Source organism: Pipistrellus kuhlii, unplaced genomic scaffold (assembly GCF_014108245.1).
Source record: "Pipistrellus kuhlii isolate mPipKuh1 unplaced genomic scaffold, mPipKuh1.p scaffold_m20_p_10, whole genome shotgun sequence".
Classification (NCBI taxonomy): Eukaryota; Metazoa; Chordata; class Mammalia; order Chiroptera; family Vespertilionidae; genus Pipistrellus; species Pipistrellus kuhlii.
In genome coordinates, this window is record NW_023425405.1 from 50,112,670 (window position 1) to 50,140,129 (window position 27,460).

The 27,460-nt window shown below is 37.1% G+C and overlaps 1 protein-coding gene and 1 pseudogene across 11 annotated transcripts in view; one reads left to right on the forward strand and one right to left on the reverse strand.

Annotated features, from left to right (window-relative positions):
• The window catches only part of KMT2E (lysine methyltransferase 2E (inactive)), an 86,961-nt gene that overhangs the window by 29,832 nt on the left and 29,669 nt on the right, over window positions 1-27,460 (forward strand). For 6 of the 11 annotated variants that reach the window (XM_036429664.2, XM_036429668.2, XM_045578535.1 and 3 more), the window contains 9 exons: window positions 9,384-9,498; window positions 11,359-11,588; window positions 15,361-15,441; window positions 17,567-17,625; window positions 21,117-21,289; window positions 21,876-21,914; window positions 25,481-25,711; window positions 25,840-25,970; window positions 27,068-27,185. In XM_036429664.2, coding sequence (XP_036285557.1) covers window positions 9,384-9,498; window positions 11,359-11,588; window positions 15,361-15,441; window positions 17,567-17,625; window positions 21,117-21,289; window positions 21,876-21,914; window positions 25,481-25,711; window positions 25,840-25,970; window positions 27,068-27,185 — 1,177 coding nt within the window. Of the gene's footprint in view, window positions 1-9,383; window positions 9,499-11,358; window positions 11,589-12,053; window positions 12,143-15,360; window positions 15,442-17,566; window positions 17,626-21,116; window positions 21,290-21,875; window positions 21,915-25,480; window positions 25,712-25,839; window positions 25,971-27,067; window positions 27,186-27,460 lie in introns of all 11 variants that reach the window. The other 5 variants (XM_036429671.2, XM_036429669.2, XM_045578534.1 and 2 more) reach the window with 5 other exon arrangements.
• Window positions 1,625-2,114, reverse strand: LOC118714523 (annotated as a pseudogene).

The window sequence follows — 27,460 nt, forward strand, 5'->3', positions numbered from 1 at the left end:
TGGGTTCAATTCTGGTCAAGAGCACATAACTTGGTTGCAAGATGATCCCAATGCAGGAGGCAACTAATGGATTACATGGATGTTTCTCCTCCCTTCCACTTTCTCTAAAATCAATGGAAAAAATATCCTCAGGTGAGGATTAACAGCAACAAAACAAATTTTAAAAATAGCTAAAATTTTAACAACTTGATAAGAATTCTTATTAGAAATATTTATTGAAGGCGTATTATATACCAACTACTTCTTTTAGGTGCTGGTGACCCAACTCCATATCTACAATCTTGTATTTATATTCAAATTGTTTTTCCTCTTGTAAAATGGAAAACAACACTTTTCTTATTGGAATCCTGTTCTTAAACTTGCCCTCTGGATCTTATCCCCTCGCACCTTTTCAAGATCTTGATACTTCACTCTTGCCTGATGAAGTATCTTCAGTTTCTCTCTATATTAGATCATTCCCACCACATAACTATGTTAAAACAAAACTCCTGTCCATTTTATTTATTCTTTTATTTCTCTGTTTCTCTTATCAGCAAGCTCCCTGAAAGAGTTGTTTGCATTCAACATCAAGCTGCACAACACCACTATAACTACCTATGTTGTCTTTTATAATTTATATAGATTTCTCAGAATTTGATGTAAATAACCACTTTCTCCTAATAGAAAGATTTAACTATTGACTTTCTGAGTATTACACTTAACTGGACACACTCTTATTTATTTATTTTTTTTGGCTTGATTTTCCCCCCATATCTGGTTTTGTTTTGTTGTTGTTTTCCTCCAGGCTCATCTTTTTTTTTTTTTTTTTTTTTTTTTTTTTAATAACTCCATCTCTATCCAGTTGCATAAGCCAAAACCCTAAGGTGTCATTCTTTTTTGTTTATTAAATAAGAAGTTTATTTAAACAATAAGAAGCTTGATTGAAGGGAAAACTATCTAGGATTCATTTCTTTTGGAGTAATTTAATTCCTACTGAAAGATAGATTGGCCTACGTATAACAGCAGTATACAAAGAAGTTATAAGATTGACCTTAGTTTTACAGACTCAAATCTCAGAGGGAAGGCAGGTGTGGGTGGGTGGTAAGAGATTAATCAAAGAATTTGTTTGCAAATATGCATAATCTATGGACACAACAATAGTGTGTGTGGTGAATGTCTGTGGAGCAGGGTGGGGGTGGACTAGGATCAATGGGGGAACAAGGGGGCCATATGTAATACTTTCAACAATAAAGATTAAAAAAAAACATTAGAATTCTCCAATCACACAGGTATGCAAGGATTTTTATGTTGTTAACCAGTAAGAGCTAAATATCTTCTGGAATATAAAGATAAAGTTCTGAATGAACATGCCACTAAATACTCATTTACTTAACAAGTATTTTCCCCCATTCATCTCCATTAGATGTAGATCATAATATACCATTGGCCATTTAGTTTTCAAAAATGCAAATATTTGTGCACCTACATCAGTTACTTTATGTACAATAAAGGCAAGAAAAAGGGGAAAATGAAAGAATTGAGAACACTATACAGTAGAATGTGGTGGGATCAAATTGCAATTTCTAATTGAGAATATCTTGGTCTGGAGGAACAGAGTTCTGGAGTAAAGTAGCAGGTTTTCTTTTTAGTAGACACCTCCTACCTGCTGCTGGAACACGTCAGTTATATCTTCATCCTCCATTTCCAGCTATGCAGTGTGTCTATTTCATTGGTTGGCTGCCCATCAAAATCAGAATCTGATATGCCTCATTGACAAACTCTGTGGTTCACAATACACTTTTATTAGTTTACTAAATGGTATATGCCTCTCAATCTTAAACTAACACAGAACCATCCTGCCCCATTACCTTAAAATTAATATGATCTTTGTTCTCAGTCTTGATTCCTTCCCATGGCCAGCTCAGGAGTCTCCTCAGCTACTGCTTTACAGAAGAGGTACAAGGTCCACACTGAAGAAGCACAAGGAGCTGCAGAAGGAGGAGGCAGCAGCAATGGAGGAGGGAGGGTGCAACCTTCATGGGTTGTGTCATAGGCAAACAAGTTCTTTGGTTTATCTCTTCCCACCCACCTACACCTGCCTCCCTTCATTGGTCCTTTTCCCTTACCCTCAACATCTAATTCATTGGTCAATCCTATATTTCCCTCCAAAACACACTTATAATTAGTACAGTTCTTTCTATTTCTAGTCCAAGTCTTTGCTGTTTCTTGTCTGGACACTGCAGTAGTTTCTTTTGTGCCCCCTACAATTCATTCTCTATGTAGAAGTTAATGTGATTCTTCTGAAGCATAAACCAAATCATATAGTTCTCTCACTTGAAAACCTTCCAGGGGTTTTTTTGTTTCACTTAAAATAACACTTAAAATCCTAACTTCTTTTGGTCCCAAAGGCCCCACTTCTCTAATGTCTACTCAATTATTCTTCTCTTAACCTATTTCCCCATATTGATAATATTTTCCTTGTTCTTTGAACATTCTCAATTTGTTCATGCATCAAGGCATTTGTATTTGCATTCTTCTACCTGGAGTATTCTTTTCTTAGCACAATCTTAGCTGAGCTCAGATATTAACTTTCCAGTGAAGCCTTTTATCTTTTTTTTTTTTTTAAATATATTTTATTGATTTTTTACAGAGAGGAGGAGAGAGGCACAGAGAGGCAGAAACGTTGATGAGAGAGAAACATCGACCAGCTGCCTCCTGCACACCCTCCACCGGGGATGTGCCTGCAATCAATGTACATGCCCTTGACTGGAATCGAACCTGGGATCTCTCAGTCCGCAGACCGATGCTCTACCACTGAGCCAAACCGGTTTCGGCTGAAGCCTTTTATCTTTACACTGTCTAAAATAGTATCTGAATAACCTCTCTGCAATTATCTTGTTTTTTTGTGTGTTTTTTTTTTATTTTTTTAGTTTTTTTTTTTTTTAGTTTTTTTTTTAATCATTGTACTCAAATACAAGTTTCATGAATACAGACACCTTATCTGTTTTATAATAGGTCACTATATCTTCAGCCTGGCATATAGCAACTATTGAGTCATAAATTATATTGCTTTAGTGTCTCTTGGTTTATTATACAGGAGTGATTGTTGAATGCTCATATCTTAGCTAATTTATATCTGTTTAGGAGAGACAAAAACTAAAGCTAGATATACAGGGTGTGGCAAAAGGAGGTTTACAGTTCTGAATATGTGAGGCAGTTTATTCTTGGATTGTATTATTATTTATTTATTTATTTATTTATTTATTTATTTATAGAATGTGGAACCAGTTTAGAAGTCAGGTTTTTTGGCACCACTTTTATTTATTTATTTATTTATTTATTTATTTATTTATTTAAGTATATTTTATTGATTTTGTACAGAGAGGGAGAGAGAGAGTTAGAAACATCGATGCGAGAGAGTCATCGATCAGCTGCCTCTTGCACATTCCCTACTGGGGATATGCCCGCAACCAAGGTACATGCCCTTGACCGGAATCGAACCCGGGTCCCTTCACTCCCCAAGCCGATGCTCTATCCATTGAGCCAAACCGGTTTCGGCATATTATTATTTATTAACTAGAGGCCCGGTGCATGAAATTCATGCATGGGGTGTATGTCCCTCAGCCCAGACTGCACTCTCTCCAATCTGGGACCCCTCTCACAATCCAGGACTGTTGGCTCCCAACTGCTCACCTGTCTGCCTTCCTGATTGCCCCTAACCACGTCTGTCTGCAAGCCTGATCACTCCCTAACCACTCCCCTGCCAGCCTGATTGATGCCTAATTGCTCCCCTGCTAGCCGGATCGCCCCTAACTGCCCTCCCCTGCAGCCCCCCCTCCAACTTCTCTCCCCTGCAAGCCTAGGTCCCCCTAATTACCCTTCCCTGCAAGCCCTGTCACCCCCAACTTCCTTCCTCTGACAGCCTGGCCCCTCCCAACTACCCTCCCCTGCTGGCCATCTTGTGGCGGCCATCTTGTGTCCATAGGATCAGCCTTCTTTGACCACATAGGGGCAGCCATTTGTGTGTTGGAGTGACAATCAGTTGGCATATTACTCTTTTATTAGATAGGATTACTATATTATTTCCCATATGAGCATCTGTAAAGCTCTTTTTTGCCCCACCCTATATTTTACAGCTTCATTGCAGAAAGGTGCAAAGGGCTATTGAACAAAATGTCCCTTGTATGTAAAAAAAAAATCTTACACAGTTGGTGGGATTTTAGTGAGTTGAATGCTGTAGTTCTTCACTAGTAAAGTAGCAGTTCTAGTTAATACCTATTTCAGGAAGCTGGGAAATACTAAAAGGCAGTAGGAAAGTAGCAGAATTAAAAGAGGAACTAGAGCCCTGGCCAGTTTGTACAGTGGTAGGCTCATGCATTGAAGGGTTGTAGGTTTGATTCCCAGTCAAAGGCACATTCCTGAATTGCAGGTTTGATCCTTGGCCTCCTGTAGGGGGCGCATGAGGAAGACAACCAATCACTGTGTGTCTTTCATATTGATGCTCCTCCCCCCCCCTGTTTCTCGACCTCTTTCTCCTCCCCCCCTTCACTCCCTCTCCTTTCTTTCCTCTCACTCTGTCTAAAAATCAATGGAAAAAATACTTCGGGGTGAGGATTAACAAGAAAAAGAAAAAGAGCAACTAGAGAGGAATTGAAGTTATTATATACGTTATCTGAGTAACTGACTATGTACTGACCATGATAGACTACAGTAGGACAATGTAGACATAGGAGGGATATAAACTTCTTAAACATAAGAAGTTTAATGCCTAGCTGGTATGACTCAGTGGACTGAGCATAGAACCATGAACCAATATTCCTAGTCAGGACACATGCCCAGGTTTCAGATTCAATCCCCAGTAGGGGGCATGCAGGAAGCAGCAGATCCATCTCATTGATGGTTTCTATCTCTTTATCCCTTTCCCTCCCTTTCTCTATATCACCTGTGTCAAACACAAGGCCCACGGGCCAAATCCGTCCCGCCAGGCCTTGCAATGTGGCCCGCACCGGGCTGTCATCACTGCACTCCGCTGCGTTTCCATCACAATGACAGTTTATGACTGTTCAGTAAACCATTCGGCCCGCGATTTAGGTTGGATTTTAGATTTTGGCCCCTTCTCAAATTGAGTTCGACACCCCTACTCTATATCAATTTAAAATATATATATTTTAAAAAAAATCAACTTTCTCATACAAAACTTTAACAAGTGGTGGTATTTTTTTAAGTGATTATATTTTGACTAGGATATTTTAAATCACACTCTTTTTATCTTAAATGAAATTTCCCAGATCATATAGTTAAAAAGAAGAGTTTAAAATTAAAATATGGTTTTCTCAACTCTAGAGTCTATGTAAAGAGGGGTTTGGCCAGCCTACAAACAGCCATCAGACCTCACCCAGGCTGGCCACATCCTTATGGCCCAATCCCTGTAAACGGACATTCAAACATCCCTTGAGGCATCACAGATTGGAGAAGATGCAGGCTGGGCTGAGGGACCACCCTCCCCCCCCCCCCCTCTCGTGCACAAATTTTGTGCACCGGGCCTCTAGTAGGCTTTATAAAATTACTAGAGGCCCAATACACAAAATTCTTGCAAGAGCACGGGCTTCCCTCCGGCACCCAGGACCCAGGCTTCCCTTACAGCCCCAGCTTCATCCAGAAGGTCATCTGGAAGAATGTCCTGTTTAATTAGAATATTATGCCTTTATTATTATAGATTATTATAGATGATGAGTTGAAGCAATCAGGAAAGTGCTCCTTAAAGAGCACTTTGAAGTAAACCTAGAGAAGCATGTTGAAATTAAAGGGTTAAGAGAGATTCCACAAATAGATGTTTATTAGAAATAAAAATACTGAAGACATCTTCCTGAGTTGGGAGCAAAAGAGGTAGTATACCATTCCTCCAGGTACGTATTGTGTAAAATATATTAAATGTAAGATTTAAAAGTAACTTAGGGCCGAAACCGGTTTGGCTCAGTGGATAGAGCGTCTGTCTGCGCACTGAAAGGTCCCAGGTTCGATTCCTGTCAAGGGCATGTACATTTGTTGCGGGCACATCCCCGGTGGGGGGTGTGCAGGAGGCAGCTGGTCGATATTTCTCTCCCATCAATGTTTCTAGCTCTCTATCCTTCTCCTTTCCTCTCTGTAAAAAATCAGTAAAGTAAAAAAATTGAAAAAAAAGAAAGAAAAGTAACTTGGGGAACTTAAAAACATTTTTTAGTACAAAAATACAAAACTACATACAGCATTAGGGAGAACAGTATAATTATCTATCCCAAGTAGCCATCACTTAGCTTTAGCATTATTCACAGTTTTGCCAACCTTGTTTCCTCTATCCTGCAGGTGTTTATTTGTTTCTTGGTTTGTTTGTTAAGATAAATGTGTCTGTGTTATCGTGTGGTTTTTTAAAAATATATTTTACTGATTTTTTTACAGAGAGGAAGGGAGAGGAATAGAGATAGAAACATCGATGAAAGAGAAACATCAATCAGCTGCCTCCTGCATATTCCCTATTGGGGATGTGCCCGCAACCAAGGTACATGCCCTTGATTGGAATCAAACACAGGCCAATGCTCTATCCAGTGAGCTAAACTGGTTAGGGCTATCCTACAGTTTTATTTAAAATATTTTAAAGCAAATCCTCATATCTTTTTACCTATATATTCTTCAATGTATATCACTAAGAGGGGCTTTAAAAAAAAAACACCACAATACTATTATCTCAATATTATAACAATTAAGAATATTTCCTTAACATAAAATACCCTTAAATACTAGTTCATCTTCAGTTTTCCCTCACTTGTCTCAAAAATGTCTTTTTGTAATTGTTGTGTTCAAATTGGGACCCAAACAAGATCCACACATTGTATTGATTGAAATGTCTCTTGAATCTCTTTTCATCTGTGACAACCTTTTAAATTTGTTTTCCCTTACAATATATATAGCCAGCTGACGAAACTGGTCATTTGGCCTATAGAATTTTCAACGTTCTGAATTTGATATCATATAATATTCTACCTGGCATTTAGAACTAGAGATGTAATTAGCCTCAAATTTCACCCTCTCCCCTTTTCTCTCATTTTTCTCTTTAGCATGGTATTTTTCTATGTGGGACTTTGTAATTTCTATTGAATAGCATTAGCAGAGGCACATAATAAACGTGGTTGTCTAACTTGGTAGTGATAAGTAATCAACATGCTGTTGTCAACCTTATCTATTCATCAGTTTTCAAACCTTTTAAGATTTTAGCTTCCATAGTTATCTCTTGCCTAAATCCATTATCTCTTAGGGGTTGGAGATTCTTACTTGATGATAAATGTTATACTGGTATGCTAAGTCAGTATATATGTGAATATACAAAAATTGGCTAAATAGAGCACTATAGCAGCTATTGACAAAAATTATTATTATTGCATATTATCTCTAGACCTGTCATTAAAAATTTATTAAGGTTTGTGATATTTCAGGAGGGAAACTTCTTTGGCTCTAATAGAGTGATTTTTATTAGTATGATTTTCTGGTTATACAATACATATGTAAACATGGTAGGTTTGCTCAGATTTAATTGTTTTCTATTGATTGGACATTTGAATGATTTCTGCTCTTATATTTAGTTTTATGAATAGTATTTCAATGAACATCTCAATTCTGCGAGTCTTTAATAGTGGGATTACTTTCTTGGGATAAAGTTCCGAAGATGGTGTTACTGGATCAAAGGATGTTTGACTTTTGATATTGGTCACAACATTGTTTTCAGATTTATTGTGTTCTGGCAGTGCAGAACCCAGGCTTCCCTCACAGTCATTATGGGACTTTTTAAGAACTCTTCTATGTATATCTGTTGTCCAACAATTCTTAATGTGTTTTTTAAAATATATTTTTATTGATTTCAGAGGGGGAGGGGGAGAGAGAGAAATAGAAACATCAATGGTGAGAGAGAATCATTGATCATCTGCTTCCTGCACGTCCCCCACTGGGGATGGAGCCTGCAACCCAAGCCTGTGCCCTGGCTAGAATCAACCGTGACCTGGTTCATAGCTCAGTGCTTAATTTGTTAACCTTTTAAAAATAACATTTAGTAAGAAGTGTCATTAGAAATGAGGAACTTATACTTACCTGGCAGGGAAGATACTATGATCAAGAAATGAGGATCTTGATAAAATATTTCTGCCTTTTTACATTGCCAGCTTATCAGTGCTGCAGCTTTAATTTGAATCATGAGGTTATGCAAAGTATTTGGTGACTTGTTCACATGCTTGTATTAAAAGCTTTATTTTTTATTTCTAACTCCAAAATATAAAAGTTTTGGCAGTACTCATTAGAAATATATTCAGAGTTTAATCTAAATCTTTAAGAGTTAATCAGGAAATTTGTCCACTGCGTTGACCTTGCCAACATCACCACTCTCTAGATTTGTAAGATTTCTTTTCAGGATTAACATTAGGATTGTTAGGGTGTCAGCTAGACAGACAGAGGCTAGGAGAGGCCACTGGAACTGGAGGGTACATGGGAGACATGACAAACCCAAACCAGCAAACTGGCCCACATGACGGAGGGCGGACAGGACCCCCAGGGTGTGGTCTGACCAGCCCCTCAGCACCCTGGGCAGCCTGGCAGTGTGAGGAGGTGTGTGTGGGACCTGAGGTGGGGGCTGTGCTCCTGCCCAGGACGGTAGGCAGGGGTGTCACCTTCTGAACTCCCAAATAAGAGTCACATGGCTCCACTTCAGCTTGCCAAGCTGCCCATCACATTACATCAGAGTGGATTTCCTTTCTTTGTAAATTAAACCTTCTTATGTTCTGCTTAAAAAAAAAAAAAGTTAATCTTTCTACTCTGACCATAATTCCTTCATGTTGCATTAATAACAGTAATGTAGATCAGGAATTGCTAAAACTCTACTTCTTCCTTCTATGTAATTCTTAAAAAATATTTTTTTAATTGATTTCAGAGAGGAAGGAGGGGGAGAGAGACAGAAATATCAATGATGAGAGAGAATCATTGACCAGCTTCCTCTCCCCCCCACCTACTTTCCTTCCCCATCTGCTCCTCTCCCTTCTCCCCTCCTTCCCCCCCTCACAGGACATCTGCAACTCAGGGAATCAAACTGTGACCTCCTGGTTCATAGGTCGATGCCCAACCACTGAGCCACAGCAGCAGATAGGACATTCATTTTAATTAAACAAAAGTTTTATTATAATATGGAATCTAGATAGGATATATCTTATCCACAGGGTGTCTACTACAAAAAAACATTTTATTGGCAATGGCAAAATAAATAATGACTCAGTTACAACAAGACATTTTATTTGTATAGCCAATAAACTAAGTGCTTATAATTTTAAATTGCTTAAAAGGAAAAAAAAAAATGAATGGAATTCTCTTTTATACAACTTTTTCCCCTCCAGACCAGAATCCGTAGAAGCTAGCCCTGTGGTAGTTGAGAAATCCAACAGTTATCCCCACCAGTTATATACCAGCAGCTCGCATCATTCACACAGTTACATTGGTTTGCCTTATGCGGTAAGTGTCAAGCATTTCTTTAGAAGGGGGTGTGTTGTGTGTATGAGAGAGAGAGAGAGAGAGAGAGAGAGAGAAAGAAAGAGAGTGTGTGTGTGTGTGTGTGTGTGTGTGTGTGTGTGTTTTGAAGGCTATTATATCTAGAGCTTGAAAGTAGATGTGTGTGGCATTGTACTTAAAACTGAATACTTGAAAAGCATACTTGTTTTATACTATCTAAACAGGTACATAATTAATAGCGTAATATTTCATTGATCTAACTATTTATTCAAGGAGTTAAAATTCTATAAGAGGAATTCTTTTCTTTATAAGTATTATTACTATTATTTTGTATTTTATGCTATTAATAGCGTGATATTAAAATACATTCTTTTTGTTTTGTTAATCTGATGATATTTTTTCATTGATTTTTAGAGAGGGTAGAAGGGAGAGGGAGAGACAGATAAAAACATCAGTGTGAAAGAGACACATCAATTGATTGCCTCCCAGACTCACCCAGACCAGGGCTGGGGATCGAGCCTACAACTGAAGTACTGTGCCCTTGCCCGGAATTGAACTTGGGACCCATCAGTCCAAGGGCCGATGCTCTATCCACTGAGCCAAACCAGCTAGGACACATTCCTTCTTTATAAAAAGAATATAGGTAAAATTGTACTATCTACTATTAGCATAATGGAGAACCTTATATAAGTGAAATAAGCCAGTCAGAGAAAGACAAGTACCATAGGATTTCACTCATATGTGTAATTTAATGAATAAACTAAACCACCAAGCAAACTAGACCGACTCAGAGAGAGCAGACAGATAGCCTTGGTTGGGGGAGTAGTGGGGGGATAGAGGCGCAAGCTGTTGGGAGTGGTGAAAAGATTGAGAAGAAAAAAAAGAACTTATGGACATGGACAACAGTGTGGTGATTGTGGGGGTGGAGGTGGAAGAGAGCATAGAAGGGATAAATGGTGATGGAAAAAATAAATAGAAAAAAAAAGACTAGGTAAAATTGTACTATCTACTGTTAATTCTAAATTATATAGTAATTTATATAGTAAATTATATATTTACTATTTATTGAGCACTATGTGCCAGACTCCGTGGTATTTTTACATATATCTAATTTAATCTTCAAAAACAACTTCATGAGATAAGGAATAAATACATAGCTAAGAAAATGAAAGCTTATCTGACTTAACTTAGTGTTACATAGCTACCCTGTTTCCCTGAAAATAAGACCGTGTCTTATATTAATTTTTTCTCCCAAAGTTGCGCTAGGTCTTATTTTCAGGGGATGTCTTATCTTTCCATGTGCTAAGTCTTATTTTCGGAGGATGTCTTATTTTCGGGGAAACAAGGTAGTAAGGGGCAGAGCTTAGATCAGAACAGTTGCAAAACTGGACACATTTGTGATATTATTGAGTACAATTATGAAAGATTTTCACTGAACAGAATAAAAAATACCCAATTTTAGAAAAATCTTCTATTAATACTTTATAGGGATAATATGTCTGTTTTAGTTGTTTTGTTATTCTTTAGCCTTTACATTCCTGAGTTCTTTTTATTTCTGTTCTCACTGCTTGCACCTGATTTTATCTTGAAGGCAAAGAAGCTATGTAACCAATAGGACTGTGAAGATATCTTCTGATATGGGGGATTAGGAGGTAGAGTTTGAGGGAAATCATTGTGAAGGTGATCAAGGTTGTAGATTGACATTTTCTCTCACTACTATGGTTTAATATTTAGCTTTTCAAGTCATTGTTTTAGAGATATTAAGAAATAAATGGGCCATTCAAATTAAGGATTGAATTTTAACTTATTAGTTCATCTTATTATTGAAATTATGTTGTGTTGTATTTGTGTTCAATAATCCAGGACCATAATTATGGTGCTCGTCCTCCTCCAACACCTCCGGCCTCACCTCCTCCAGCAGTTCTTATTAGCAAAAATGAAGTAGGCATATTTACCACTCCAAATTTTGATGAAACTTCCAGTGCTACTACAATCAGCACATCTGAGGATGGAAGTTATGGTACTGATGTAACCAGGTGCATATGCGGTTTTACACATGATGATGGATACATGATCTGTTGTGACAAATGCAGGTAAAATATTTCACACCATTAGTTTATTTTTGTTGACTGTTGCTACCTTTGATTGTTAATGTTGGAAAAAAATAAAGTCACTTTTGAGGGAATTATGAATGCATTTTAAAGTGAGACCTCTGCTATTATCAATGCAGTCTGTTTTGCTCCTAGAAAAAAGCCCCTATGGGAAAAGTCTATCTTAAAGTTGATTAGAACTCCTCATTATTTGAGTATTAGGCAATCAGTTTTGATCATTATTCATATAGGATCACATCTTTCTTGTCACTCTTCTAATAGCAATATAAAAATATAAAGTAGTAGACAAGATAGAAATGAGGAGAGAATTGAGTCCTATATATTTCTTTTGGAATTATTTGTGCTGTATAGTCAACTGTGATTTTTCCAATTTGGGGGAAATTATACATTTTGATTGATGTTTGTTTGACCTGACTCTCTCACCTCCTTTTGACTTGAACCTTGCAGCACTCTGGAGTCTCCTTGAACCAGAACCACAGTCTCCCCTCCCCCAACCCTGGTTCAACCACCAAGAAAGGCCTCTTCCCCTAGAGAAGGTGTGATTGGGACAGAAAGTGGGGCTTTGTTTTCTTCTTCCTTTCTTTCTTTTTTTTTCCTGGTGGGAGGGAGTTGGGGAGGATGGAGAGGGAACAGTAGGATTTCAGCCTGAAAGTTATTGAGTCCATCCCCTGCATAGTGTGGGAATTAAAGTATTCAAGCAGTGCACTGTTGTGAGTTAGAAAGCTTGATAGTTTTACAGAATTCCCTGGGTCTGGTTCTTATGTCCTAGCTTTGTTATTTGATTTGAAATAGTCCAGTGTGAGTATAACTATGCATCCTAGAGCCAAATGTAAATTACTTTGCATTATTTTGTAATATTGTTACCATTTATTAGATTAAGTGATTAAGGTTTGGATGTTATTGTTATATAAACATGCAGTTAGGGTTATATTTCAAAAAGTTGATTTATCTTTGCCAAAAGGGGAAAAAAGGTAGTCTTAAGTGGAATGTGAAATTTGATATTTTTATGAAAAATTGTAATTTTAATACTTGAGTTAATACTCATAAAAACATTAATAAAAACATTTTCAAATTTAAAAATGAATTCTTATTACCTGTGACACATATCAGTACCATGAGCAATCACTCCAGTAAATTTATTCATGAGGCAAATTTAAAGAATTAAAAAATAACATTAATAACTTGTTATCCTCATTATTTTTATTAGCTACTTACTAGAATATATTTCAATTCATATTTTAACCAGTAATATAAAATAGCTTTCTTTTAGCTGATTTTGTCTGTGATAAATTACATACAATTTTTTGCAATGTTTTTATTTTAATGCATAATCTAAACAGTGTTTTTCTTTTGATTTAATTACTTTGATCTATATAGAATATAGAATAATCCCTATTAGAAAATAATGAAGTAGTCCTTAGAATTTATACCTATCTATAAAATCTTAAAGGAACAGTTCAGTTTTTGTATTACTCAAGGTATTTGCTTCTCAGCAACTGTTGTCTTTGTTATGAATCTTCTTTTTATCATTCTATTTTTTTACTGCTTAACTTATAGTGTACTGCATTTCTTTTTTATTCTTGTTTTTATTGCCTCTGTGTATTTTCATATACTCACTACTTATTCTCATCTCTTTCAAATTTGACATTTAGAGCTCTGATCATTTATTTATTTTCTAGTTCTGTTTTCTGCATGACATTATTGCTTATCCCCCAAATTTAACTTAATTTCTTATTCTAACCCTCCTTTTAGGGTGCTCTGCCTTTTAAAAAGTATATACATGTTTTTTATTTCAGAGAGGAAAGGAGAAGGAAAGAGGGATATAACATCACTGATGAGAGAGAATCAACTGATAGGCTGCCTTCTGCATGCCCCCCCACTGGGGATTGAGTCCACAACCTGGGCATGTACCCTGACCAGGAATCAAACTATGATCTCCTGTTTCATAACTCAATACTCAACCCTCAACCACTGAGACACACAGGCTGGGCATGCCTTTGTGGTGCGTTTTTGTTGTTTTTTTTACTCCCCTGCCCCCACATTTTTTATATACTTAGACATATATTCCATTGCCTTCCACCTTCTACTAGTTCTTATCCCAAGATTTTCGGTTAAATGAAGAACAACAGTACAATAGTTGTTAATTTCATAGCTTTATATATTAGAAGTAGCTAATCCTAATATATAAAAACCCTGGGTCTTAACGACTGGAGGCTGACCAACAGGAAGTCAGTGCTGGCCCCGCCCCCAAACAAGTGGATAGGGGCAATCAGGCAGGCAGAGTGGTTAGGGGTGATCACATAGGCAGACCAGCAGTTAGGGGTGATCAGGTAGGCAGGCCAGCAGTTAGGGGTAATCAGATAGGCAGATGGCCCTTCACCAGACTGGCCCCACCACCAAGCAAGCTGTTAGGAGCAATCAGGCAGGCAGGCTGAGTAATTAGGGGTGATCAGGTAGGCAGATCAGTGGTTAGTGGTGACCAGGTAGGTAGGCAAGTGGTTAGGGGCAATCAGATAGGCAGACAGCTCTTCACAAGGCTGCCCCCGCCCCCCCCACCCAGCAAAGAAAAAGGGAGACCCAGGCCAGCCACGCCATTGCACCCCAGCCTGTCGCCTGCAGAGGGAGGCCACCCGTAGCAGGGGAGGAGGGGGCAGTGCTGCACAGATGGCAAGCAGTGGCAGGGGTGGGGCCAGCTACCTACAGCCTGGGGAAGGAAAGTCCCTATAGGCCCTGATCTCAGGCCAGGCCTAGGGACCCTACCTGAGGGGTCCTGGATTGTGAGAGGTTGCAGGCGGGGCTGAGGGATCTCCCCACCCCCAAAGCACGGATTTTCGTGCACTGGGCCTCTAGTTATTATAAAAAGATATAACTGTTTTTAGAATAGGCAAATATGTCAACTTTAGACCAATTAAAGTCACAAATTGAAAAGTTTGCCTCAAGCTGGTCATTGTATTCCATTAAAAATAGAGAACACAGTTGGTTTAATCTCTGTCCTCATGGAATATTTTCTGGATTCTTTAACTTCATCTTCTCTGCCATCATTCTAGTTCTGTCCTTTAACTCAGGTCTGGAATTTTGGAAAAGCCTCTTATTTGTGTGTTTTGTTTTGCTTTCAGTTTCTTTACTTCTTTGAATTAACAGTTTATACCACCATAGCACCTCTTGTTATCTATTGCCATTAGAAAAAATTTACACGTATCCTGACATTCCAAGTCCTATATAATCTGACTATACATTACTAATACATGTTTAGTCTTTTCTTTCAAAATGAATTTTCCTCTTCATAGATATTAACCACATCTGACTATTGCTCCTCATATCTGCATACTTGAAGAAAACATTGCTATAGTAACTAATCTTTTCTTCCTAAAGACCCAAACAAGGTTCTATTCAAGTTCATTGTTTTCCAAGGTGCTTTTTCCATTAACTCCAAGTAGTGTGGACCTCTCTACTTTGTGATTGCCAATAATATTTATAATGTATATCTTTTGCAGTTTAAAATTTTATTTGCTTTATAAATTTATATTATATATAATGTATTTGTCCTCTTGTTTTTACATCTCAAAGTTTTATCTCCCTGAGGACATATTTCTATGAATTCCTCACAGCACTTTTTAGTATATTAAATGGAAAATAGGCACTTAAGTGATAGTTAAATGGAATATCAAGTCTTAATTTAAGGATGATTTTAAAAATACTTTATATGTTCTGCTTTTTGCTTTTTTTTTTTTTTTTTTTTTTTTTTTTTTTAAAGTGTGTGGCAACATATTGACTGCATGGGGATTGATAGGCAGCATATTCCTGACACATATCTATGTGAACGTTGTCAGCCTCGGTAAGTTATGCATACCAATAAGATTGCCCATAATTTTACTGAGATAATCTTTAGTTAAAAGAAATTTATGTATGAATAATAATGAGTTTTTTTTTGTTTGTGTATTCTGACAATCCTAAAATCAGTAAGAATCTATTGATAATGTTATAGTTAGTAGCATTTTTACTTTTTTAATGATGCATGAAATAATAGTGCATCTTCTATGTAATGCCATGTTTTTTCACTGGGATGCACTCTGTTAAAGAGTTACTAGGAGGACATTGCCTCAGTTACAGAAATTTGTAGGTTTGCAGTAATGTGTTTTTCTCCCATTTCTTTTTTGTGGTGGTTTTGTGTGTCATTGTATGTGCACTAGGGTTCCCTTTTTTCCACATCCACCCCAGCAGTTGTTTGTTGATTTATTGATAATAGCCATTTTAACAGGTGTGAAATGATACCTTTTTGTAGGTTGTTTTTTTTTTCCTATCACCACTTATCCCCCTTATATCTTCTTTCACCTCCATCTACCATCCTCCTTCTGAAATTACCACGCTGTTGTCCATGTCTATGATTCTCTCTTTTTTCTTTTTAGTTCTTTTGTATTTTTTAATATAATAATTTTTATTGATTTCAGGTAGAAATATCAATGATGAGAGAGAATCATTGATTGGTTGCCTCCTGCAAGTCCCTTCTGGGGATCTAGTTGTAACCTAGGCATGTGCCTGACCAGGAATTGAACTGTGACCTCCGGTTCATAGGTTGACCCTTAACTGCTGAGCCACACCTACTGGTCCTTTTGTATGTTTAAAAAAAATCTTTTTATTAGGGCATGTCAAACCTATATAAAAATAAATAGTATACTGAATTGACATATTTCCACCACCATCCTTCAACAATTATTAACAACCTTTTTTCATTTATTTTGCCATCTATTTCTTCTCCCCTTCACATATTACTTTAATGTAAATCCAAGATATTTTATTCATATGTTTCCTTATATATTTAAGACATATGTATTTACGTATATATACTTAAAATAATTTTTAAAAATAACCATAACCACAAAATAATTATCATATATGACCCAAACTGGCTAGGACTATAAGTAACTGTTATTTTAACCACTAAGAGTTGATTAAAAACTGACCTTTAGGGAAGATAGTCAATTGAACAATAACTGCCATTATTCTATGATGATTAAGATAGTTATCATTGGTGTTATAGGATCCTTGCATATTCTAGTAGACATTAAGGCAAGTCTATTACTAAGTTGTAGGCATTTTGGTCTAGAACCCTTATTCTCCCATCTCAAAATACTATCTAGTATTATTTGACCTCTAGACTAATAAGTTAGGCCAGTGGTCGGCAAACCGCAGCTCGTGAGCAACATGCGACTTTTTGGCCCCTTGAGTGTGGCTCTTCCACAAAATACCACGTGTAGGCGCCCACATACAGTGTGATTGAAACTTCGTGGCCCATGAGCAAAAGTCGGTTTTCTGCCTGGACAAGTCTATTTTGAAGAAGTGGTTCTAATGCCGAGCCACATTCAAGCATTCAAGAGGCCAAAGAGCCACATGTGGCTCATGAGGTGCAGTTTGCTGACCACCGAGTTAGCAAAATATAGGGGGAAATTAAAACAATTACTACTGATAATTTAATGTACTTCTTGAGTGGAGGCTGAAGGAAGTTAATGAAATATTTGACTAAATGTTTAGTGTTTATTATTTCATAAGTGGAAGTAATTTTAGGCAAATGATGTAATGCAAATAGACTAATTTAGTGTCATTCGTTTCTTTTAAGAAATTTAATTTATAACTTTTGTTACACATGTTAACATTCTTTTCCAGATTCTTTGCTTTAACTATTCAATTAAAATTTATTTTAAAAAGATGTACTAGTTTCCTACATTAAAAAAAAAAAGATTTTCTTACCAGTGCAATTATAATCACTAAACTGGCATATAGTGCTAATGATGCTAGATGAAATCTAATGTGAGGGAAGGGGCAGTACATGTATTTTATACTGTTGGGTTTTCAGTGAGAACATTAGAGAAATTGTAAGTTTGTCACATTTAAAACAAACCTGCTTTATATTTAAATTTATGAAAGTTTGATAAATAATAATCATGCTAATATTTTAAATGTAGGAGTTTGGATAAAGAGAGAGCAGTGCTACTACAACGCCGAAAAAGGGAAAATTTGTCAGGTGGGTGAAAAAGATCTATACTAAGTAGGATCAGTGTGGTTGAGAGAATAAGTGGCCTGCATATTTTTAATCAAATGGAAATATCTTACTGCTGAATGTTGATTGTATAATTTACAATCTCAGGTACAGATTTTTAAATATTCTTTTTTATAGATTATAGAATAAGAATGTAGGAAATATGGAAACTAGAGGAAAATAAATAAATTTAAATTATATAGGAAAATACATAGGTAACCTATTGTTTTAAAGAAGTTAAATATGTTTGTTCTTTGAAAAGATGTGGATTCATTAGTTTATTATTTGGAATAGTGTTTCATTTTTAGGAACAGAATTTAGAAGTATAACGTTGCTACAACTTTCATTTTGGCTTAAAACATGCTGATACCAATACAGCTGGTTTTGAATAATGATACTGTATTGAACTATTCCTGTTTCATGGACAATTGGGTTATTTTCATTTTTTGTTTTACTTTGTTTTCATTACAAACTAGAGCCCCGGAGCACGAATTTCGTGCATTGTGTGTGTGTGTCTCTCTCAGCCCAGCCTGCACCCTCTCCAATCCAGGATTGTTGGCTTCCAACTGCTCACCTGCCTGCCTTCCTGATTGCTCCTAACCACTTCTGCCTGCCAGCCTGATCACTCCCCTGCCAGCCTGATTGCCCCAAACTGCCCTCCCCTGCAGGCCTGGTCCCCCCAACTCCCCTCTCTTGCAGGCCTGTGTCCCCCCCAATTGCCCTTCCCTGCAGCTCGGTTGCCTCCAACTTTCCTCCTCTGTGGTCTGATCACCCCTAACTGCCCTCCCCTGCAGGCTTGATTGTCCCCAGCTGCCCTTCCCTGCTGGCCATCTTGTAGCAGCCATCTTGTGTCCACATGGGGGCAGCCATCTTGTGTGCTGGAGTGACAGTTTGCATATTACTCTTTTATTAGCTAAGATAGAGGCCTGGTGCATGGGTGGGGGCCGGCTGGTTTTCCCTGACGGGTGTCCCTGATCAAGGTGGGAGTTCCCTTGGGGAGTGGGGTGGCCTGGGCGAGGGACCTGTAATGGTTTAGAGGCCAGCAGTGCCCCCTGGCAACCCAAGTGGAGGCCCTGGTATCTGGGATTTATTTATCTTCTATAATTGAAACTTTGCAGCCTTGAGCGGAGCCTAAGGCAGGCCAGGGCGGGCAGAAAACTTTGCTTCCTCGATTGCCAGGGGAAACCCAAGCCTCCTGCTCTCTCCAACTCTGGCTACCACCATTTTTGTTGAAATTTATTAATCTTCTATAAAAGAAACTCTGTAGCCTTGAATGGAGGCCAAGGTAGGCCAGGAAGCTTGTTTTCCTCCATCACCAGGGGCAACCCAAGCCTCTTGCTCTCTCCAGCTCCATGGCTGCCGCCATTTTTGTTGGGATTTATTTATCTTCTACAATTGAAACTTTGTAGCCTTAAGTGGAGTTCAGGGCTGGCCAGAGTGGACGGGAAGTTTGGCTTTCTCCATTGCTGGGGAAACCCAAGCCTCCTGCTCTCTCCATGGCCGCAGCCATCTTGGTTGGGTTAATTTGCATACTTGCTCCTGATTGGCTGATGGGCGTGGCTGATGAGCATAGCAGAGGTATGGTCAATTTGCAAAATGCTCTTATTAGATAGAATAGTATTTTCATTGAAACTCTGTTGCATATGTTTTTGTTTTGTTTGTTTTTTTATTTTTATTAATTTCAAAGAGGAAGGGTGAGGGAGAGAGAGATAGAAACATTAATGATGAGAAAATCATTGACCAGCTGCCTCCTGTACACCCTCTACTGGGTATCGAGCCTGCAACCCAGGCATGTGCCCTTGACCAGAATCAAACCTGGGACCTTTCAGTACACCGGCAGCTGCTCTATTCACTGAGCCAAACCATCTAGGGCTCTATGTTTTTGTGTGCTTTTGCCATTTTATCTTTGGATGGATCCCTAGAAAAGGGAGCGTTGGGCGAAAGGCTAAGTGCATGTAGAATTTTGCTAGATTTGGCTACCCTTTGCAGGGAATTTTGAATTTCCTTTGGCAATGTATGCAACTGCGTGTTTCCCACAGTTACACCATCTGAGTGTGTTGTCAAACTTTTTTAATCCTTTCTAGCCTAAGTATGAGAACTGACATTCATAGTTTGCATTTTTTTGTTGTTAAAATATATTTTTATTGATTTCAGAGAGGAAGGTAGGGAGAAAGAGATAGAAACATTAATGATGAGAGAGAATCATTGATCGGCTGCCTTCTGCATACCTCACACTAGCCTGCAACGCTGGCATGTGCCCTGTCTGGGAATCGAACTGTGACCACCTGGTTCATAGGTCGATGCTGAACCACTGAACCACTTCAGCCAGGCCAAAGCTTGCATTTAAATGTATCCTATATAAGAAAAGAGAGGCATGTAAATTGACCTCCGTGACACCCACCAGCCAATTAGGAGTGAGTATCCAAAGATGGCAGGTTAATTTGCATAGACAGGTGCCAGGCGGAGAGCAGAATGGGAGAGCCGGTGGCTTGCAGGGACGTGGCTCCCCAAGCTCCTGGGCGGACAGCAAAATGGGAGAGCCAGCAGAAAGTGGAGTGGCTTGGGGAACTCGGCAGAGCAGGAGGCTTTGGGATGGAGACAGAGCAGGAAGGGAAAACCAAGAGCGTGGGGAACACCAGGAATTCTGGGAATAGTAGTTCTGGTGGCAGCCCTAGGACCGGAAGTGGAAGCCCAGAGCATGGGGAGCACCAGGAATGCTGGGAATTATAGTTCTGGTGGCAGATGGATCTCCAGACACTAGAGCAAAGTGAGCCTGGTGCAAGTTACTGTTGCAGTGGGGCAGCAAAGGTGAGAGACATAAGTAAAATCAGAGCGTCTAGGAAAAATTAAAGAGAAGATATCCTAAAACTTCTAGGAAATCTCCACCAATGAAACAAACAAACAAAAAGCCTCTATTATTTTGTGAGTAACAAACCAAACTGGATTGGAGTCTCAGACAATTTGCTTATATGATTGCAAAGACAGTCAGAAACTCCTGGATTGGAGAGGGCTCCCTGAGGGCTCACAGATTGGAGAGGGTGCAGATTGGGCTGAGGGACCCATCATCCATGCGCAAATCTTTGTGCACCGGGCCCTTAGTCTTTTTTTTTCTTTTTTTTTAAATATATATTTTATTGTTTATTTACAGAGAGGAAGAGAGAGACAGAGAGTTAGAAACATCAATGAGCGAGAGACATCGATCAGCTGCCTCTTGCACACCCCCTACTGGGGATGTGCCCGCAACCAAGGTACATGCCCTTGACCGGAATCGAACCCGGGACCTTTACAGTCTGCAGGCCGATGCTCTATCCACTGAGCCAAACCGGTCTCGGCCCTTAGTCTTAATATAAGTGAAGAAGTGAAGAAAATGTTTATTCTTCAGAAAAGTAGATATATAATAGTTTCTTGTGTGGAATCCTATTTTATTGTTTGAAATAGAAGTATTCACATGCAGTAATTTTTATTTTGCCTTGAAGATGGTGATACCAGTGCAACTGAGAGTGGTGATGAGGTTCCTGTGGAATTGTATACTGCATTTCAGCATACCCCAACATCTATTACTTTAACTACTTCAAGAGTTTCTAAGGTTAATGATAAAAGAAGGAAAAAAAGTGGGGAGAAAGAACAAAACATTTCAAAATGTAAAAAAGTAAGTCTTTCATTTTTTTAGATGAGAAAGATAAGAGTGGTGAGAGCTGAATTTTATAGGAATTACTATAATATTTTTTATATCCTTCCAATTTTTTTTTAAATGCTCAGAATTTTTTTGTTTTTTTTAAATTTTTTAAATTTTATTGATTTTTTACAGAAAGGAGGAGAGGGGGATAGAGAGCTAGAAAGGTCGATGAGAGAGAAACATCAACCAGCTGCCTCTTGCACACCCCCTACCGGGGATGTGCCCGCAACCAATGTACATGCCCCTGACCGGAATCGAACCTGGGACCTTTCAGTCTGCAGACCAACACTCTACCACTGAGCCAAACCAGTTTCGGCCTTCCAATTTTTATGAAATACTTTTCCATTATTATAATATTGATCACTCAGAAAATTTACTTTTTCTTAGCATTGTATTATATATTTTTTTATGTTCTTTTCTATTAGATGACTTTTTTTACTTAAACATTCCCCTAATTCTGGTGGTTATACCAAACTTTTTGTTATTATGAGACTTCAGTGAACCGATTGATTCTTAAATATTAATTATATTCAAAACTCAGAATTCCATTTTATTTCAGGCCTTTCGTGAAGGATCTAGGAAATCATCAAGAGTTAAGGTAAATATGTTAAATTTAAGTCCTTGTTAGCAATTGTCAATTATTCGGGAGTTTACTAAGTTGTTGTTTGTTCATAATCTTCACTTTCTTCACTGTGTGTCATTTTATTGCTTATTATCTTTATCAGAAGTTGGGCCATAGAGAATTCTAATTGAATAAATATGCCATTCTTAGAGTTTATTAACATTGTTAAAATAGCCAAAAGGAGGAAATATATAAATAATTTCTAATACTACAATGTCAAGAAAACAGAATTTCAGTTACTATTGCATTCTATGTCTCTAGTACACTTGGTGTTAATATACTAGATAGTTGTATGCAAAATCACATTTGGAATTTGGAATTTAACTCCTTTGCATAGTTGGGATTCTAGTGATTTAGTCATCAGTTATTATAAAATACTACAAAATCACCATAGATCCACCATATTAATAATAGTACAAACTAGTCACTTGTACCTTAAATTAATTAGAATAAATCCTCAATTTTGTAGATGCCAAGATTGCTGAGAGAAGCAAGGCTCCCCAGCTCTGCCTCCCCCTAAGAGATAGGTTTGTGTTAGATCACAGAGATCAACTATACAGTGTTACTATAGCTTTTTAAATTAGGCAGTAAAGGATAATGTGTTTTCCAAGTCAAATGCTGAAACAGGATGTGAGGAGCATGTTATAGTATATCTGTTGTCCATGTAGTATAATAATTCATTATTCAATAATAATTATTTATTAATTCCGCATTACTGGAGGATAAGCAGTTGTTCAATTATTATTCTTATGAACTTTTGCAATTCCTTCTCAAAAATGTTAATAAGTCCCAAAGTTTCACAAAATGTTCTTTATATATTAAAGTTGGAACTTTTTTTAGAAAATATATATTTTATTCATTTAGAGTAGGGGTGTCGAACTCAATCAGAGAAGGGGCCAAAATCTAAAATCCAGCCTAAATCGCGGGCCGAATGGTTTACTGAACAGTCATAAACTGTCATTGTGATGAAAACGCAGCGGAGTGCAGTGATGACAGCCCGGTGCGGGCCACATTGCAAGGCCTGGCGGGACGGATTTGGCCCGCGGGCCTTGTGTTTGACACATGTGATTTAGAGAGTTAGAAACATCCATGAGAGAGAAACATTGGTCAGCTGCCTTCTGCACACTCCCCACTGGGGATGTGTCCGCAACCAAGGTACATGCCCCTGACTGGAATCGAACCTGGGATCCTTCAGTCCGCAGGCCAATGCTCTATCCACTGAGCCAAACTAGCTAGGGATGAAGTTAGAATTTTATACTATTATTCACAGTTCACCTGTAGTATGTTAAATCTGGATTTATGATTATTTTCTCTGACACAGAAAAAGGAGATCTGAAAAAGATTTTGGATTAAGCTGTTGGTACAATTGATACTCCGGCTATTTTCCTTTCTTTCCAATTTATCTAATCAGTTTAATAAGAGGTTGAAGGAGGAAGGAGCATGTTTTACTTAACTAAAATATTTTCATTTATTATGTGAAGTAGTGAGTCTGCGTTTTTAAAGATATCTTTTTCTTAACTTGAAGATATCTCTTTAAGATCATGACAACTCTAATAAGTAATTCTGTAGTGTTTATAAGACTCAAGAGCTACAGAAGAGCTGTATTAAAGATATACCAACTCGGTATACAGTGTTTTCTGAGGAGAATGAGGAGGGGAAGATGCAAAACAAAGAAAAATTTGGAAACTGAGGAAAGCCTTAATATGTAGTGTCTCATTTGTATAAAAATCTGTTCTTTATCAAGTAGTCATTATAATGTAGACTATGTAAGTATATAAAATATCAATTAGTGAAATAAACCTATCTCAACCAAATAGTTGAGCAACTTACTATACATTTGACCCTTGAACAGTGCTAAGAGTTAGGGATATTAACCCCCTGCACAGTTAAAATTTCAAGTATAACTTTTGACTCCCCAAAACTTGTTATCATTTGATATCTAAGGAGGCTTGTTTCCAGTAACCCCCCACCCAGATATCAAGACCCCATATAAAATGGTTTAGATAAATGCATACAACCAGGCCTCTATATCCGTGGACTCCAAACCACAGATGGAAAATAATGCAGGCATTTATTGAAAAAAAAAAAAAAATCCACATATAAATGGACCCATGCAGTTCAAACCTGTGTTCACAGTTCAACTGTAGTTCGTTTTATTATAGACAAGAATGCGAAGGTTCACTGATGGTAAATTTTAGTGTTTCTGTACACATTTACGTCTTAATAGGATATATAAGGATTTTTATTAAATCTACATATGATATTAAAATTTAGTTCTGTTAGATTTTACATATAGACAAAAATCTTTTATCAAAGTTTAATGTTGAAGAAAGAAAACAGTGAACAGCATTTAAAACTAAATGGAAATTTCACATTAAATTTGTTAATAAATTTGAATTATTCTAATGATAAGGTAAAATATTTGTTCTTATTATCTGCATTAATAAAAACATTTTTTAAAATTTCCTGAACTACTACAATTTTTATTTGCAATCTTAGGAGTTCAGGAAATTAAAAAAAAATGTTTTTATTGATTTCAGAGAGAGGAAGGAAGGTGGGGAGGGCTAGAAACATCAATGATGAGAGAGAATAATTGATAGGCTGCCTCCTGTACGCCCCCTGCTGGGGATTGAGCCCACAACCTTGCATGTGCCCTTAACTGGGAATGGAACCCTGACCTATCGATAGTTTACAGGTTGATACTCGACCACTGAGCAACACCTGTCAGGCAGGAGTTCAGGTTTTAATAAAAAAATTTTAATGAATGGTAATCGTGTCTTTATATAAATTGCATTCCAGTGAAAAAATGCCTCCTTTGTTTTTTCTTTTGTAACATTAAGAAGTGGTAACTTTTTATTACTTGGTATTTAGAATTCTTATCTTACAGGTTTTAATAGGGGCTATCAAGGAGCAAGAACTTAAGCTTGAAAGTTCTTGCCCTCATTATGACCCTTGAATTTAGGCTATGAACCATTTGGGTATTTCACATTCTATTCTCACATCAAATTTATTATGTGGACAATTGAAATTACACTAAGATATCAAGAATATTTTTGTTACAAAGTGTTAAAATCTTAATGTATATAAAATGTTTATACTTAATGTGCAGTATGTGTAGTTTACATAACAATCCCATTTATCTGGTTAAATAGAGGTGTGAATACAGAGTAGATATTTGCAGTTTCTAAAATAAAAAATTTCATCTGCTTTTTTTTAAACATTAGTTGACAATGACTCCAAACCTTTGGGAAGTTGCAATTTTATTGATAGCCTTCATTTGACTACAGTAGTGATGGTGAAACCTGAATTTCTACTTGAATTTCTATTCTGACTTAGCTTCGTTCAATTTTCCAACTCATATTTGTGTGGCATGCAGTATAAAAATGTAGTAAACTGATCATTTATGGTGCTCTTTTATTAGGACCAACTTAGAAACTCTAAAATTAATGTCTAGTTTATATCTTATATAGTCATTGATTTTGTGTGTGTATGTATAAATATTTGAAGTCCAGATATTAATGCTCAGTTTGCTGTGATTTTAGGGTTCAGCTCCAGAGATTGATCCTTCATCTGATGGTTCAAATTTTGGATGGGAGACAAAAATCAAAGCATGGATGGATCGATATGAAGAGGCAAATAATAACCAGTATAGCGAGGGTGTTCAAAGGGAGGCACAAAGATTAGCTCTGAGATTAGGCAATGGAAATGATAAGAAAGAGATAAATAAATCAAATTTGAATACCAATAATTCGCTCTTCAAGCCTCCTGTAGAGGTAAATATATCATTTACTAAAATATTATTAATATAAAACAGAAATCTAATTTTTTCTACTCTATATCTTAAAGTTGTTAGACTAAAAGCATTAAGGTTTAATTACTCTCAACATTTCTCTGATTTCAGAGCCATATACAAAAAAATAAGAAAATTCTGAAATCTGCAAAAGATTTGCCTCCTGATGCACTTATAATTGAATATAGAGGAAAATTTATGCTAAGAGAACAATTTGAAGCAAATGGATATTTCTTTAAGAGGTATATGCATTTATTTCCCATATTAGTTTTCTATTGTTCTGTATTGAAGTTTTTGCTATTTTTTAACCAGGATGCTGTGTTTACATGTTGTTGTTTTTTTATTTTTTTATTGGCTTCCAAAGGGGAGTTTAAGGTCAAAAGGAGTTTTGGGTGTGCCCAGATCCTATTCATCAAAATCTGGGTCATTTTGTTTTCTTAAGTGATCATTTTAGTATTTAAAACAGTAATGTAGTTGAACAGTGACTAATAATTTTGAAGTATAAAATATTAAAATGCAGATATATTCCTGTCTCTTACCCATTTTTATCTTGCTCACACTAAAACAATCTACTTTATAGATAAACTATAGCAATATAGTTGGATATTAATTAAAAATCAATTACCTGAGATTATAAGGTAATCTCCATCCAACACCTTCCCAAATTTCTAATAATTGTTAGAACCTGAAAAGATCATTGTGCCTATCACAGGCAAAACCTCTTCCTCTTTATTCGATCTTACATTATTGCCACCATTTTCAGCTCCCACTTTGTAGGTATGGAATGGCTTTAGAAGGCCTCTTCTGTGGTTTGTGGTTTGGGGAGGAAGTTCATGTGTTCCTATCACAGCTATTGCTTCCCTGAAGTCTAGAAGTATGTGTGTATCTCTAGAGAATATTCTCAGTCTGTATGCTATAATTATTAAAAATACTTCTAGTTTATAATGAGGTGGGGTTTTTTTTAAGATAGAAAAGGATTATGTGAATCCTTTCCTTTTATATAGCAAATTTGACTGAAACAGAGCTGTAATTCAAACATTTAAATGCATAAGGAGATAGGGACTTTAAAGGCATCCAATTATAATTCCTTCTGTAAAGATAATAATTACTCCCTTTTTATCTTTGTAAATTTGAATTTCCACATCCGATTAATTAACTTTGACTTATAGATTATAGGAACAGGTAAAAACCTTATTAGCATGAACTAGCCTAGTGGTTAAGAGGTTTTGGTATCAAGCTTTTTTATATTATTTCTTGATTTTACTACTTACTGTAAGTCTTTTAGAAGTTTCTTAAACTCAAAATGTTAATGGTTTATAATGCATTTCTCTCTTTGTAGACCATACCCTTTTGTTTTATTCTATTCTAAATTTCATGGGCTAGAAATGTGTGTTGATGCGAGGACATTTGGGAATGAGGCTCGGTTCATCAGGCGTTCATGTACACCCAATGCAGAGGTAAGCTTATGGAGATCCTTTTGGGAGACAGGAGTTGGAGGGGTATGTGGAATTTGAGTATTAACCACAGAAGTCTGGTAGCCTAAAAGCACTTTTTAACTGTTGATGTATTTTATACACTAGAATCTTTCCATTGTGAAAATTTAGGTGATACTGGCTTTGAGGTCTTAAAAATTATTTTGCACATTGAAGAAATTGTGATGCTTCTTGTAAGAGGAAGTATTAGATTCTGTTTATCCTAGAAGAAACTCTGTATATATGGGTCAAATATATGT